Source organism: Microcaecilia unicolor, chromosome 5, assembly GCF_901765095.1.
Source record: "Microcaecilia unicolor chromosome 5, aMicUni1.1, whole genome shotgun sequence".
Lineage (NCBI taxonomy): Eukaryota > Metazoa > Chordata > Amphibia > Gymnophiona > Siphonopidae > Microcaecilia > Microcaecilia unicolor.
Genome location: NC_044035.1, coordinates 90,098,658 through 90,116,200, shown reverse-complemented (window position 1 = coordinate 90,116,200; position 17,543 = coordinate 90,098,658). Strand labels below are relative to the sequence as shown.

The window sequence follows — 17,543 nt, the reverse complement described above, 5'->3', positions numbered from 1 at the left end:
TGTACTGCTTTGTCACCCTCCTGTCTCCATGCATATCTCCCTGTCCCTCATCCACCCGTCTCTTCCTGTCTCTCACCTATCCACCCCCATCCTGTTAGACTGTCACTGAAATGCTTTGATGTTTCACTTATATATACTGTCATCTACCAACATTTGCTTATTTCCGATCTGACGAAGAAGGGCAACCTTCAAAAGCTAATCAAGAAATGTATTAAGTTATGTCCAATAAAAAGGTATCATCTTATTTTCTTTTCCATGTTTTATTTTGTTTTATTTCTATTCATTACCTTTAAAAGTGAACTAACATGGCTACCACACCTCTCTACTCAAGATTTTGGGTAAAACTTGGTGCTCTTGGCTAGCATCGATAGCCTTTGTGCTGGGCGAGGGTGTCATACAGGTTGAGTCTACTTTGTCTGCCTGGTCTCGGAGAGGCTTGTGCACCATCTTACAGTTGTTCAATGAAAAATGCTTAATGTCTTTTAATGAGCTCCATGAGGAATTTTAAGAATAACATTTTTCAATATCTTTGAATTTGACAATATACACATGGGGGAGTTTATGCAACCGTTCTACATTGACAGATGAGCCCAGTATGTCTATGAGTCCATAAGTGGGAGGTTTGGGGCCTAATATCAGTTTTATTTAAATTTGCTAAGCTATATGGTTTTGTAAAATTGAGCTATATGAAGGCATGAGAGCAAGACTTAGGGAGAACATTGGAATTGGAAGAGAGTTAATGGAAAGAAATAAGTTGAAATGCTAAAAAAATTATCTATTTCAGCATATTTAAAAGAAAGCAGGCTGATGTTACTGTTGAGATGGTACATGACACCATTGAAATTACATAAGATATCAATAAATAACTCCCCCTTATGTTGGAGACATTGTAGCAAAATTGGTGACCCTCCCTTGTTCCTTTCTCATCCAGTACTTCCCTTGCCCTTGTCTTGTCTGTCTGTATTTTTAGAATGTAAGCTCTATTGGGCAGGGACTGTCTCTCTGTGTCAGGTGTTCAGCGCTGCATGCATCTGGTAGCGCTATACAAATGCTAATAATAATAATATGCATATGTGGTAGTCTTGACCACTTTTGACTATACATAGAGGTTATTCTTTGTCCTATGCTTGGCAGGTCTTTCATTCTAATACTGGAGATTTGAGTCTTAAATTTGGGCCTTCTTTTCAGTTGTCTCTATACTACCAGGTCACTCAAGCTTCATTAGTACAAAAAAAGTTTAGAATTTTACAGCTGTATTTGAATTCTGTTTTGTAAGCTGTTAATGATGGATTTGGGCATGGCAAAGGGAATGTTCTCTTATATTTTGAAGATTATGTATAATGACATTGAAAGGTTCTGGGGAAGACGGAGGAAGGGGGACTAATGGGACTATATTGCTGGAATGGTTTATTCTTTTCATATGTTCATTTCTGATCTGATGAAGGACTTTAGGTTTATATGCTTTGTTTGCACATTGAAAATCCCAATGATCAAGGAGAGAGCAATCCACCTGAGTGGATGAACACTAACTCCCACGTAAATATAACAGTGCAAACACAAATCTTCACCTGCAGTAATTTTGACCACTCAACCTCAAGATCCATTTTTTTGAACCACAAGGATCACCTAAGGGTCATCACTCGTTTCTATTTTCATATGTAGTGTATCACTACTCTCTTTTACCACATCACATCCCCATCTTACTGGTTTTACTGGGACGTTTCCTTTTCAGACCACCCTATCCCGAGATCCATCTTCTTTTTGAACCACAAGTATCATCTAAGACTCCTGAGGCAGGCATGTGGCCGAAACAGTTTCTGTGTCGAGTCATTTAATAAAGTGGTACTCTGAAATCTTATCTCCCGTTTCCTTGGAGTCATTGGTCCACTTCCCACTCTCTTTGCACTATGACAATCCCAATAAAATGTAAGTAAAAAAAATAGTTTCTACAGCCTGATAATCCTGATGGTATAGACATCAGGATTATCAGGCTACAGTTCCCATTTTTTAAAAGTTAGCATCATGATGGCCACCCACCAATCTTAGGTACTTAAAAAAATTCAATGCTAGGTTACAAATTACTTATAGCAGATCTGCAATTCTATTTTTGAGTTCTTTCAACACTCTTGTGGTATATACCATTCAAGTCTATGGATTTGTTGTCTGTTAGTTTGCCAGTTTGATGTATTACATTTTTTTCAGGTTCACTGAGATTTCTTTCATTGAATTGTCATCATTAAATACAATTTTTGGCATGGTCCCTTACATCTTCCTCTATAAAAACTGTAGCACAGGGATGCAAGATGGCATCATGCAGACTCACCATGCCCACAGCTCTCTGAGAGTGTCTTGACTCGGATGTTTTTTGGACAGCTCTTCCTTAGCTGAGCGTGGGAAAGAGAAGAGGTAAGGTGCGGGAGACTCCCTCGACTCCCGCTGTGACTCCAGTCCTGAAACAGAAGACTCTCAACGACTTCAGAGTCCTGGTGGGACCCGTGCAGTCTTCCTCCCATTCTGCCGATGCTGGCGCATTGTCGTCGGTGAGCGGTGTAGACAGGGCTTCTTTGAGCCCCGTGGAGCAGGCAGTTCCCCACAGCCAGGAAGTAGTGCTACTTTGGATTGTCCTGACCCCGGTTCTGCTGTGAATGACAACCTAGGAGCTCAGGGAGGGCACATATCCACAGCGTTGGGAAGCTTGCATTTTTCGCAGGATTTGCTACCAAATGCAGCCTCAATTTTGCCTCCGTACTTTTTCTCAAGTTTCCGACTTGCCTACATCTGTTTTAACTTTGTGGATTTTTGATAAACCAGCTGTTGTGACATTGGAGTCACTATGGGACCTTGCATTTGACATGCATTCCTCTTTACAAACTTTGACATTTGAAAATCCTAAAGATATTAAAGTTTTATCGGAGGCTGCTCTTCTTAAAGCACAGGCATCTGCTCAGCAGTTCTCTAGATTGGATTCCTTGGAAAGTAAAATTCAAAACTGGAAACTTTGGGTTTAACCACAGTTAAAGATAAGAATTTTATACAACGTCGTTTGGAATACCTAGAAAATCAGATTAGAAGACTTAACTTGAGGTTACTCAATTTTCCCAGGTCTTCTCTTATAGCACCTATTGATATGGTTAAGAAATATTTAATTGAGGTTCTGTGGATGCCTGGAGATTTATTAGCTCCTATTATGCGAGCCGAGTTTATACTGGCCTCGGGGAAATCTGTGGGAGTGGCCCTGCGAGGTCAAGATCAAGATCAAAAAAATATGAATCTAACATCCTTTTTAGAATTTTCATTGGAAATAATTACACAGAGAACTACTATGGTGGTTTCCTTTGCTTTTGAATTAGATCGGAATGCTGTTTTGAAACTTTCTTTTAGATATTTGGACACACAATTTTGGGGATCAAACGTTTGTGTATTTCCTGACCTTTCAAGAGAGACACAGGTGAGGCATAAGGCCTTCTTGACCTTTTGGCCAAGAATATTGGCTTTAGAAGCCAACTTTGTGCTCAAATTTCCTTGCCTATGTTTTGTGATATTGCAGGGTAAACCATTTCAATTTTTTCGAACCTAAACAATTGGAAGAATTTCTTGTGGCTAAAGAGGAAATAAAAGACTCAAATTGCATGTTGTTAAAGACAGGCTGGGGAGAGCTTTACGGGTGTATGATAGTCTTGGGATCATTTTTCTAAGAATATTTTGTTAATTTTATTAATTTCTAATTCTTGGATTATATTGTATTTATAGTGGATGAACGTATATTATTTTTCTCTTTTCTTTGGTTTCCAAAGCATTATATTAAGGGATATGTATATTTCCTATTTCTGTATTATCTCATTTGTTGGGATATGTTGAAAATAATAATAAAGTGAAAAAATACAAAAAACAAACTGTAGCAAAGAATTAATTTAGGGATATAGGGCCCTGCTTACTAATCCTATGGGTGTCTCTAGTGTTAGCGTGTGCTAATTCTTAGCATGCGCTAAAAAGCTTGCGCACCTACAGCACGGCTTAGTAAACAGGGCTCATAGTCATCAAAATACCCTAATGTTAAAATGTTTTATTCTATCACAAACACATGCTATTTTAGCATAGGTCCCATTTTATACAAAGAGACATGGAGGGGCATGTAAAAAAAATCTAAGTCCAACAAACCCCCCATCCTGCTCAGTCTAAAAAAAACAAAACAAAAAAGCAACCATTTCACGGCCATAATCAAACAGGAAAAACATCTACCCACCCCACAGTTACCATGATGTTTGAAGCACTGAATGGGAAATGGAAAACATTTTAATTACTGTGGGTCTTGGACAGGAAGGTGATTAGGTTTTGTAGCAGCTGGGGTTTGGAAGATAATTGTAATTAATGAGTTGAGTGAGAAATTTTGAAGGAGAAATGGGAAATGGGAATGTTGAGGGATCATGGTAAATGATAAATGATGTCAGTTTTATATGTTACTGTTCAAATTGGAATAGTGTTGGAGCTTGTTAATCAATAAAGGACTGGCTGGTTTATTTGAGTTAAAGAATGGAGAGGTGTGGTAGTGTGAGTGCTATGGTTATAACATTTAATGCTGGATAAACATTGAAATTGGTGTTTATCACATGCAAATACTTGTCTGCAGCTTAGCAAATAAACTACCAAACATGATTTTAGTGTGCTTGCAAAAAATGTTTGCCTTTCAAAGTAAACATTGTTTTATCACGCATAGATTGAAATCAGCCCCCTGATGTAGCCACAGTTCCATTTGAAAGTAGTTCAAAGATGGAGTAACTGCAATGTTACCAAAACATTGGACATATTTTCCCTGTGAGAAGACATCAATGCTTGAACTGTTCTCAAATCTTATGCATTCTAAAGAAACCATGCATAAGCATAAACTGTTTTTCCTTCTAGCTTAACAGTTATTAAGACTAGAGGGGAAAAATCATGATCTCTTTTATTACACCCTGTCATTGCTTTCTCTTTTTTTCTGCAAAATATTCTAAAACATTTCTTTCCCATTCATGTTTGAATGCTGTTGCTTAGCAACAGACATTGCTGCATTGGACGCATACACCGGTGTTTTCTGTGGAAGTGCTACTAACTCCATTTCCACTCAGAGCAACTGTAGTACTTTCTGTAGATTATTATCGCCATTATCATGAATGCATTTGATCTTAACTATGTGAAAAAAATAAGCTTGTTTTCAAAACTTTCCTCATTTCTTCTCAACTTTTGAGCATCTGTTCAGGTTATTCCACACATTTGGTTTAATATATATATATTTTTAATACATGCTGTACCTTTTTAAGGTGCATTGTTCAATATGAATTTGAAGGTTCACACCCATTAAATCAATTTAGCATACACTAAGGGGCCTGATTATTAAAATGTGCAACTTAGCAAACACTAATTGTTGCAGTTGAGGGGCCCTTTTACTAAGGTGCACTTAAAAGTGGCCTGTGCTGGTATAGGTGTGTGTTTTGGATGCGCACTGGTCCATTTCCTCAGCGTGCCTAGAAAAAAAGGCATTTTTCTTTATGCCGGAAAATGGATGCACGTCAAAATTAAAACCAGCGCCCGTCCATTTTCAGCCTGAGACTTTACCACCATCCATTGACTTAGTGGTAAGGTCTCATGTTCAACGTGTGTAAACTGCTGATTACTGCTGGGTAAGCGCCACATGGTAGAAAATAGAAAATATTTTCTACTGTGTGTTTTGGGTGTGCGCCAACAATTGAATTCCCACCCAGGGCACGCGGTAGCCGGACGGTAGTGCCAATTTGTCGTATGTTGGACGTGTGTAGGTGTCTACGCACCTTAGTAAAAGGGCCCCTGAGTGTGGTATTTATTACTGTAATAACAAGACAGCATGCACTAATGTGTTAACTGCATGGTATACTAGTGAGCAGGAACTGGAAGGGTAATAAGTGGAGAATAGGCATGGACTGCATATTGAAGTTAGTGCATGGTACAGCTAGCCTGGATGCAATTATCTTTTCCACAAGAGGAGATGTTAAGCATGTCTGTGCTAGCTGTGAATGACTATGCAGTAAACAACTTTTTTTGTGTGGCGAGTACAGGGTCCTGCTTCCAGTAGTTACCATGCAGTCCTTTACTAAGGAGCCCTTTTACTAAGCCATGTAAGCGTCTATGCATGCCCAACGCGCTCCAAAATGGAGTTACCGCCCAACTACTACATGGCTCTTGTGGTAATTTCATTTTTGGTGCGTGGTCGATAAGCGCCGTCTGAAAAATATTTTTAATATTCACGTGCACGTAATGGACGAGCGCCAAGTGGCATTTGATGCGCATAGGTCATTACCACCTGGAGTCTTTACCGCTAGGTCAATGGCTGGCAGTAAAGCCTCAGACCCAAAATGGATGCGCAGCAATTTTTACTTTGCTGCATGTCCATTTTTGGCAAAAAAAGGCCTTTTTTACAGGCGTGCTAAAAAATGAATTGGTGAGCGCCCAAAACCCATGCCTATACTACCGCAAGCCATTTTTCATTGCACCTTTGTAAAAGAACCACTAAGCTGTGGTAAGCACTAATATGTGCTTAGTCCAGCAAAAAAGGATTTACCGATGGGCGCTCTCAAATGTGCCAGGTAATTGTTGCATCTGCACGCGTTACACATGCGCTAAAAAAATTAAAAAATTTTGGCACTGGGGGGGGGAGGGTGGGTCTGAGAGTGGAGAGTGGATGCGCACTAATTGGTTAGCACAGCTACATCTCAGCTACATTGCTGCTCACTAACCAATTAGCACATGTTTAACGCATGAGCTCTTACTGCCTACATAATGGGGATCACGTGCTAATGGCCACATGCTAATAGGAAAATTAGCACATGGCCCTCCATTGGTGGGGAAAATTGAAAAATTGGCCATTTTACCTTGGAAGAAAAATGGCCTTAGCACATAAGAATGACCCACATAAGGATGCACTAAGGCCACTTTTTATCCCCCAAAGCATGGTAAATGCAAAACTTCTCGCATTTTAAAAAATGGGCCCTTACATTTTTTCAGGTGCAATAGTGAGCTGAATGTGTGCTAACAAGTGAACACCCCTATTTGTCCTGACTAGTGACAAAGACTTCATAAATTCATTTTTAGGAGATCACATTTACATACATACAGTATTTCTATAACAGCTCTTTTCATACTGATGTTGCTACTGTGTGTGCATGCTAAAACTTTATCAGTTAAATATATTATACTCTTATTTCTTTCCTTTCATAATTCTACTCTGCTTCCATTGATGGCTCTATACTTTTGGTCCCAGACTGGCAATATGAGGGTAAGATGCTAAAATGTAACCTCATCAACATTGCTTGTCTGTTTTTCCTTTTTTTTTTCTTTTTACACTTTAGGAACATTGTTATAATTCCTTCTCCTTGGTACATTATTAAAATTCTGTTCACACATTTTAATTAGATCCTTTTTTTATCCCAATTAAATTCTAGTTATGTTTGTTTTTGTTGTGAATTTTTAATTACAATGTATCTCTTTTAATCATCCTTTTATGTTATTAGTTGGGTAAAATTGCCTTGTCGCCATCTATGTCCTGAAGGACTTCTGCTCCACAGAGATATCTCCTAATATCTCTGAAACAAGGACATGAAAAAAACATTGTACTATATGTAGAAATAAATTATGGTGTTGTAAGTGGCTATGTGTTGTGATGTGGGTCAGGCTTTGCATATGCATTTACCTGTGTAGATATTTGTGATGTTTAAACACATGAAACCTGATACAAAATGCTCTAGCAGTAGAACATGTAGCTATTTAAGGATCAATTTTCAAATTACCCACTTAACTACACAGTCCTTTTTACCCATAAGTTTTGCATTTGTTTTCAGATTAAAACTATGCAGGTACTTTAATGTTGAAAAGTGCCTCAGAAAACTGAATCCCCACACATAAGGAGACTTGTTTCAATGAAAAACCATGCACATTAAAAAAATATATCATTCCTGCCCTCCCTCCCCCAAGTCCCTGAGAATATCCCCCTTAAATGCGCCTAGACATACACATATTGTTGCACCATATACCTATATCCATGGCCCCTTTTACTAAAGTGTGCTAAGCAGTGGTGTAGCCACAAGTGGGCCTGGGTGGGCCAGGGCCCACCAACTTAGGGCTCAGGCCCACCCAACAGTAGCACACATTTGGTGGTAGCTGGTGGGGATCCCAAGCTCAGCCAGCTGAAGACTTCCCCTTGCTGGTAATGAAAATAGTACTCTCCATGATACTGGCACCTGCTCATGCTCTGTTTTCTGCACATGCCTGCTGCAGACTGAAAAGGTGGAAAGAAGTGTTTTCCCAACTGATGAGATAGTTTTTATTTTATTTTTATTTTTTTTTTGGGGGGGGGAGAACATTTGGTGCCCACCCAAAATCTGTAGTCTGGCTACGTCCCTGGTGCTAAGCCACTAACAAGCCTATTAGTGCACAATAACTATTAGCATATGCATATGGTAACTGTTACCATGATGGTATGACAGTTAACACACGTTAAGACACATGCTAACTGCATGATTTATAATAGGGCAGAAAATAGGCAGGTGATGGGTGGGAAATCTCATTAAGATGACTTTACAGTATGGATGGAAAGAAAAGGGAAACATTCTGGCCTCACGTCAGCCAGGATAAAAAGGTGCCCACCATAGCTCACACACTAGGGCTAGAGATGGCGGCAGTGATAGTGCAAACAATACAGATAAAGATAGCACCCTGCTGCAAATAAAAACCATGGTACATGTGTTCATTGACCAATGCAGCAGGAGTAAGCCACCGAAGTTAATGCAAAAGTTAAGAGAAATGTACTTCTGCAGCTTTAACAGGAGATAATGTGATGCTACCTTTATGCTAGAAACCCTGTATTTAAACCAAGAGGGTATACCAAGAGAGTTCACCACATGGAGATGGTAGAAATTATGAACACATGAGAGAGTCCCCATTTCCCTCTATAAAAGAAACCGAACATAGTGGTAACAGAGAAAACCACCACACCAAGGGGTCCTTTTACTAAGGTGTGCTGAAAAATGACCTGTGGTAGTGTAGATGTGGGTTTTGGCAGCATGCAGAATCTTTTTTTTAGCACACCTGTAAAAAAGGCCATGTAAAAATTTGTGCCGAAAATGGACGTGCGGCAAAATCAAAATTGCCGTGGGTCCATTTTGAGTCTGAAACTTTACTGCCAACCATTGACCTAGTGGTAAAGTCCCATGGTAACTGGCCGGTAATGACCTGTGTGTGCCAAATTCCACTTGGCGCATGTCCAATACATGCGGCAGAAAATAAAAATTATTTTTCAGCCATGCGTATTGGATGCGCACCAAAAATGAAATTACCGCAAGAGCCACATGGTAGCCGTGCAGCAACTCCATTTTGGTGCACATTGGGCACGTGTAGATGCTTACGTGGCATAGTAAAAGGACCCATGACATTGTCCATATAGGTGTCGTCCAGAGCAATTATGCAGGTCATATCCAGAAGGAAGCTCTCTTTGACATGATGCAAGTTCTATGACAAGCATTTGCAGTAAATTTGAGACACTGCGATCATACTCCACATTATTGACATGGTATGCACAAAGGTAACCCATTTGGACACATTGCTCCTGCCACTTTTGAACATAGAAGTGCTTAGCACTTTCTAAATAGGAAACAGCAAGCATATCTTTGTGATTAATGCACTCACCCCGTGGTAAATATGTGTATCTGTGCTGTAACTGCATGGAAAGATGCTGTGAATGCTCCCAATAGTTACAACACAGGTTTTGCACTTACCACAGGGTAATTTGCACATTTACAGCTCAAAACTTTACTGAACTTTGGTAAAAGTGACCTACAGAGTTGGTAGTTTCCAAACAGCTGACATAGGTGGGTAAAACATTCTATACCCCTGGAAATTATTTTGAAAACTGCCCTTGTAATGGAACTTTTTTCGCAGTTAGTGACTATTTGTTCCTTGGTGGAAAAATTCAAAAGCTCTACATTATCTCACTAAATATAAATTGTGTTTGATCATTTTGTTTTAAACCAAAATATATAACTTACTAGTTTCTCTTTTTTTATATCTAGATTGCAAATTGGCTAGATCAGGTCCTCCAGCCACTATTGTTTCGATTAATGAAGAAAGTCGAAATGGTAAGTACTGTCAGTCTTCAGTTAATTTTGTAAGTAATTTTGACATCACAGGCTCACTTCAGTTAACATGAGGTTTGGAACATTGCATATCTCTTCTTTAGTATGGTTTACAATATTGCACATAAGGAAAAGAGAGTTAACCTCAATATTATGAGAAATTCGCTTCTATTCAGCATTAGTATTCTAGAGCTTATGTACAGACAATGCACTCCCTAATTATATAACTGGGCATCTATATTTATGCACTGCTTATGCATGTGAATTTACAGAATACTAGCACTTTTGTGGATAAGTGTATACTTACATGAATAAATGGTAGCAAATTGCCTAAGTGTTATTCTGTAAGAGTACCTTAAATATAATCTCACCCTAATCACACACTGTGGGGACCAAAAGCTATGAAAAAATAAATCTATGTCCCAAACATTTCATCTCATCTGCAGGATGCTGATAACCTATTAATTTTTAATTTTTATACGGGGAGAATCAGATCAACTGCTTATCACAACCATATGAATAGTTTTATTCTTTCGCACAGGCGAAATGGTGTGTAGCAAATCCTCATATACTTCCCCTCCTGTCTTTCAACAACCTTTTTATAAAATTTTGTTCTCAAAGGCTGTGCAAATATGCATATCACTCCCAAAGACGGTATATATATGCTTAAAGCATTCTTTTTTCTTTGTACAAGCATTCACTTATCTGTAAGACGGCAATTTAGCAGTAACAGGGAACCCCCGCCGACATGGCCAAGTTTCGCATAGTGCTTTATCAAGGAAGAGGCTCTCTTTACATCCTGCTTTTAACCCTGTATACCAGTAAAATGGCCACTGTAAGAGTAAGCATATGTGACATAGCTTTTAATGCAAGGGGGTGTTTGATTTATATACATTGCCTCAATTATATATGCAAATCACTTTCATACATATTCAATGTGGATACCTTGAAAACCTGACTGGCATGGGTACTCCAGGACCGGGCTTGGGGAAACACTGCTGTAGGATATGCGTTCCTATGGGCGGGGTTCCCATTAACATACATAAATCACAGAATACTGTAAGAGATGCTTTCACATTGGCAAGGCTTCCGTTTCCATGTATAAATTCCTCCATAAATAAATTACAGAATACTTTAAGATATGCTTTCACATGGGTGGAGCTCCCACTTTCATGCATAAATTACAGAGAACTGTAAGAGATGCTTTCACATGGGTGGGGCTTCCTTTTCCATGCATAAATTATAGAATACTGTAAGATATGCTTTCATATGAGTGGGGATCCCACTTCTATGCATACATTACAGAATAATGTAAGATATGATTTTTACTTGGGCGGGGCTCCCATGTCCATGCATAAATTACAGAATACTGTAGGCTATGCATGCCCTTGCCCTAGGTATATGGCTGGTGTAACTGTGGACTTATAAATGTCAGGCATGCCAATGCCAAGTTACACTAGTATTTTACAAAGGAATCTAGGCATCCAAACACAGTTGAAGAATAGGTTCTCATGTGTGGCATTGTTGTGTAAAAATGATGGCGCCCATTTATATAATTGATTGCATAATGCATTGATTAAAATTGATGATAAAATTTATTTGAAAAAAATATTACAGATATATAGATAGAGAATACGTATTACCTTATATAAATGCTAGCAGCTTCGTGGTAGTCTGTCTGTCCTCTCTTCCCATAGCTAAAAAATCTGTGACACATAAACAGAGTGGCTAAAATCCATGCCTTTCTGTTAAAAGATTCTTTTGTTTGGGGCAGAGACCTGTTTGTATGAACACATTGATAATTCAATCATATCTGTGCAAAGGGTTTCAGCCATTGACTGATTAGGTAACATTATTAAATAGACTGAAAAATATAGGAATAAAAGATACAACATTTGTTCGATTCAAGTATTTTTAACAGTCATTAAAAACTCTGTGACAGACCTAGTGTAGTGTGCCCATGGATCAGCACTATGCCCCTCATATTTCATATATTACTTTTACAGTTATAAGATGGAACAGAATGTTTTGGATTCATTCAGATTTTTCTGCTTCTGAAATGAAGCATATCCCACAGAACAGACATAAACACCGAATATGAAGCACAATAATCAAACTAGGAAACAGACAATACCCTATCCCTTGTCACGGTTCCCACCCTTGCATTCTGCATGGGATGAATTACCCCAATTCTAATTTAATTGTACTTGTACAAACCAACCTGTACTGTTCACACCAGAGTCTGTAACCTCCTCTCCGGAACTATGTAAGCCACATTGAGCCTACAAATAGGTGGGAAAATGTGGGATACAAATGTAACAAATAAAATAAATTAAAAACCTTAGAAAACACATATGACATAGTCCCATATTTTTTAAAGGATTTTTAGTGGTGAAAGCATCCAAACTGGACCGCTGAATATGGCAGCATAACTTCGGGATCCTTTTATTAATGCATGCTAATGGATTTAGCGTGCACTTACAATTAGTGTGTGCTAAATGCTAAGGTGCCCATTATATTCCTATGGACATCTTAGCATTTAGCGCGTGCTAATTGTTGGTATGTGCTAAATCTGCTAGCATATCTTAGTAAAAGGACCCCTTAATATGGAAAACCTATATGTGTAAATGTATCCCTGCTGTTTCAGTGGTCTGACTTGGTCTATAATTTGTTTCAATCATATTTACAGTGGCTTTCCTGGGGGGGGGGGGGGCAGTAGGTGCGGTCCGCCACAGGTGCACGCCGCTGGGAGGGTGCTGCTCGCACCTGTCCTCCGTTGTTCCATGCTTCTTCTCTGCCCCAGAACAGGTTCCTGTTCCGGGGCAGAGAAGAAGCATAGAACAACGGAGGACAGGCGCACGCGGCACCCCCCCCAGCGGCGTGCACCCAGGGGGGGTTCCTTCGCGGGGGGTGTCCTTTCACCCGGGGGGGGGGGGGGGGGCCGCGCTGCATCCGGGGGGGGCACTGCACCCGGGGGGCAGGGCGCATTGGCAATCCGCCCCGGGTGTCAGCCCCCCTAGGAACGCTGTAGCATATTTATTGTCCTGAACAATACAACAGAATAGCAGAAGCCTGCTACTTACAAACCTTATCAGCCTGACTTTTCAATAAATGGTATAAGACACCCATCACCCACCCTCTCCCCAACCCCCCCCCCCCCCACTACCCACCTGGCAACCCCACCTACTATATCTGCAATTTAAAATAAAGTTATTAGATGTTCAAGAGATAACTACAGGCTCTTGGTGAAAGAGTCATCCAAAAGGATTTCCAGACTGTTTGAAGCTGAACCACCGAAGAATGTGAAAAACCTTTCACCTCCATATGTTCCTTATGCATTTGAGTAATTATAAGGATCTGCCACTGTTGTAGGGTGGGTCCTGTGGGTTCCATCCATGAGGTAAGAATTGATTTAACGGCAAACAAAATTGTGTGACATATGAATTCCTTGAATCCAGAAGGGCCTGTCAGGTCTGCCAGTCCACCTCCAAATAAAAGCCGCATGAGTGCTTTTGTATAAAACATCGCTGCAAAAATAATTATTGACCATAGTTGATTGTACAGGGCTACCTCTCTTTTTATGCCTTTGCACTGGCTACCACTTAAAGTTAGCATTATTTTTAAAGTGTTGTGTTTGGCCTTTCAAGCCTCAGATATTTGAAGGATAGTTTAGCTTGATACTCACCAAATCAGTGTTAAGGCAAAGATTATATATTTTCCCATAGTTAGGAAAACTTTTACTAAAGCCTGGTGTGCGCTAAATACCAAGAAGGCCATTTCATACCTATGGGTTTCTTAGCATTTACTGTTGGATTCTATATATCACGCCTAGCATTCCATGCCTAAATCTAAGTGTATTCCATAACAATGCATGTAACTTAATTGGATTAACAAGCTAATCAGCTTTGTTAATAGCACCTAACAAGCAATAATGAGCACTAATTGGCAATAATTAGAATTTACCTGCATAATTTACTAAGCATATACTCTCATGAACTGTGCCTAAATTCTAAAGCGTGCAGTTCAAACGGACTCTGACTATGGGTTGAGAAATAGTCATTTCATGGACGTTTCCAAATTTATATACATTGATATAGAATATGGCTCAGTCTGCATAAATCTAAGCACAGGAATTTATGTCACATTTTTGTTGGTGTAAATGAATGCACATAGTTTTAGGCACTGGGATATCAACCAAGCATATTCTAAGTACTGTGCCTACATCTTATAGAATATGCTTAGGCAAAAATGATTTCCGTTCAGATTTTCTAGGCACCATATATAGAATCTTCACTTTAGCGCACAATAATTCCATTAGTGCTTGCTAAGCTTTAGTAAAAGGTCCCCTTAAAACAAATGATTAAAACTAGGAATAGAACTTTTTCTGGGACAACTCTTCAAGTGTAGAATTCAATGCTCGCTGAATTAAGATCAGAGTTAAATTATTTAACTTTTTACTAGAAAGAAAGAGAAAGGAAACGACAACAACTCAAATATGGCTTTTCTGTAACATTTAAATTAAACATAGATATTGTATGCTTATCTTGATTGGGAAAAAAAGTTTAAGCAAGGATGGTATCTTGTGGAGTTTGAGTTGATCAGGTTAATTGTACTTGAGAAATTATGGTGATTACTCTTACGTGATTTACTTTTTCAGCCCACTTTTCATGGTCTACTTTTATGGCCCATTGTTAAAATACCTGCGGGCAGATGTGATATGTTGTTGTTTTGCTTAATTATTTTGTTTTTATTTGTATTTCATATGGATATATCTGTGTGTGTTTAGTTTTTTGCAAATAATATACGGTTATAATTTTTATGAGTCTGTTTTTAATATCTATGTTGGTTTTCAGATTGTGAGGGGATGTGCTTTGATTTGTATATTGTGATCTGTATTGATCTGATAATAACCTTGAAACTTATAAGCTATAGGAACTGAATCATATTAATCTAAATTCTGTAGTTTATGACTGGTACTTTTCAGCTTTTAAATAGGGTTTAGCTCAACTCAGTTGATTCAGTTGCTGGCTGTCTAATGGTTTGACAACAATATCTGTATTCTTTCTTTTTTCTACACTGTAGCTAAAATGTCTATGACAAGTATATAAAAAGGGACATTTTTCGATATGACATCTAAATCTGACTTTGGACATTTTGCTGAAAACGTTCAAAAATCATGTGGTGAACATTGCCATTTTTGAACCTGAAAAATGACTATTATTCTTCTTTTGAAACTGGCCATTTCCTAGTAATTTTCTAGATATTTTGTGCTTAGTGTGTCTATATTTTTGGACCATTTTCAGGGAAAAAAAAACCCTGCCCAAGTAAAAAACACACAAAATTACGCCATTGGGATGTAGGAGGAGCCAGCATTCTTAGTAGACTGGCCATAGAGAAATCCCAGCAGAGCAGCGGGGTATCCTAGGGGGCACTGCAGTGGACTTCACATGAAAGGTCCCAGGTACACATCCCCCCCTTTACCTCCTTATTTTGTATGGTGAGCCCTCCAAAACCCATCAAAAATATACTGTACCCAACTATACACCACTACAATAGCCCTTACCCCCTGCACGTATCACCAATATGTGGGTACAGTAGGTGTTTGGTGGGTTTGGGGGGACTGACATTTTCCACCACATGTGCAACAGAGTGGATTATGAGCCTGGGTCCCCTTCTCCATAGTGCACTGCACTAACCACTAGGCTACTTCAGGGCCTGCTTGCTGGCCATAACATCTGAAGCTGTCAAAGGGGCTGATATATAGAGTTTCAATCACATCTTTGGGGGTGGGAGGGGGTCGATGACCACTGGGGGAGTAAGAGAGGGTCATTCCTTTATTCCTCCAGTAGTTATCCAGTCATTTATGGCACTTTTTTGTGCTTAGTTGTTATTAAACCTGCCAACAGACTGCATAGAAAAATGTCTAAAAATGGGTTTCATAAATAGTGATTTGGATGTTTTGGAAACAAAAACAGGTCTAGACTAAAACATTCAACTCTTTGCCCTGCACAATGTTGTTTTGTTCCATTATGTCAGAAAAAACGTCCAAGTATTAGGAATGCCCACATTCCACCCTTAACATGCCCCTGACACACCTCCTTGTGATTTGGATGCACTGCCAACAGACTGCATAGAAAAATGTCTAAAAATGGATGTTTTGGGAACAAAAACATTCAAATGCACTTTATTACTTTTTTTAGGTTTTTTTTTCTCTTTTGAAAATGAGCCTCACAGCCTAATATTCAAAAGCACTTATCTGGTAGCAGCATATGCTACTTGGATAAGCGTCACTGAATAGGGCCAATCAGCAAATTTCAGCAGCATTGTCTAGGTAATGCCAATAAAAATTATTACAAATGGCTTTAGTGCTATCCAGATAGCACCAGGGCAGCCCATGGGCAGAGTAAGAGTGGTCCCCAGAGTTATCTGAGCAGCAGTATTCAATCAAACAAATCTGATAAAGTTAAGAACACAAAATAGCTGCCTTGATTTTATCCAGTTATCTTACCTTACCTTACCTTTCATTATACTTATATTCCACAATTACTTGTCAGGTTCATTGTGGATAACATCAAAAACAACCAGTTGATTTAAACTGGGAAATTACAAAAAAAGGCTTAGTTTACAATTTAACTATTCAAATAGCGAGCAAATACAAATGTTTTAAATTTCTTCCTGAATCTCAGTTAATTCATTCCTAACCTCACCCCATTAGGCAAAGAATTCCATATTGTAGCTGACAAGATAATGATAAATTATGTACCATTTATATTTCACCTGTGATACTGATGGAAAATTAAGCATAAGCTGACTTTCAGCATGAAGACCCTTCCTTAAAAAAGGAAATGATAACATAAATGCAGCAGGAGCCAAACCACGGATAATGTTAAATATAATTACACAAAGTTTAAACAGCACCTTTGCCTCTATAGGGAGGTAGTGCAACTGCCTAAACAGAGGAGTTGCATGCTCCCATTTCACAACCAGATAAATCAATCTAGCCAATGTATTCTGAAGCATCTGAAGATGTCTACACAATAACCGATGGCGACCCACATAAAGTAAGTTATAATAATCAAGTTGACTTATTGTTAAGACCTGAAAAATCAACCTAAACTGAGTGAAAAATACTTTACTTTATTGGACTTATACCCCACACACGTCCAAGTCGACGACTCAGTTCTGTGTGGCTTACGTTAGCTCAGATATACAAATAGAGGTCAGATGTACAAATCAAATTACTCAGTCAATAACTCAGATATAAAAATAGAAGTTGAATGTACAAATCAGAATACAGATATACCAATAACAGGTCAGGGATGTAAGAAGAGGAAGAATAGAGATAGATGGATGAGTTGACATATCTAGGGATGTAGTGAGGTATCTTGATATGGTGTATTTGTTGTG

The 17,543-nt window shown here is 38.9% G+C and overlaps 1 protein-coding gene across 1 annotated transcript in view; it reads left to right on the top strand.

The window, feature by feature from the left end:
• Positions 1–6,541: 6,541 nt before the first annotated feature.
• PCDH15 (protocadherin related 15) overlaps positions 6,542–17,543 on the top strand; it is a 1,022,916-nt gene continuing 1,011,914 nt past the window's right edge. The window contains 3 exon segments of the mRNA XM_030204966.1: positions 6,542–6,596; positions 7,271–7,285; positions 10,074–10,139. Of these exon segments, the coding sequence (XP_030060826.1) occupies positions 6,542–6,596; positions 7,271–7,285; positions 10,074–10,139 (136 nt within the window).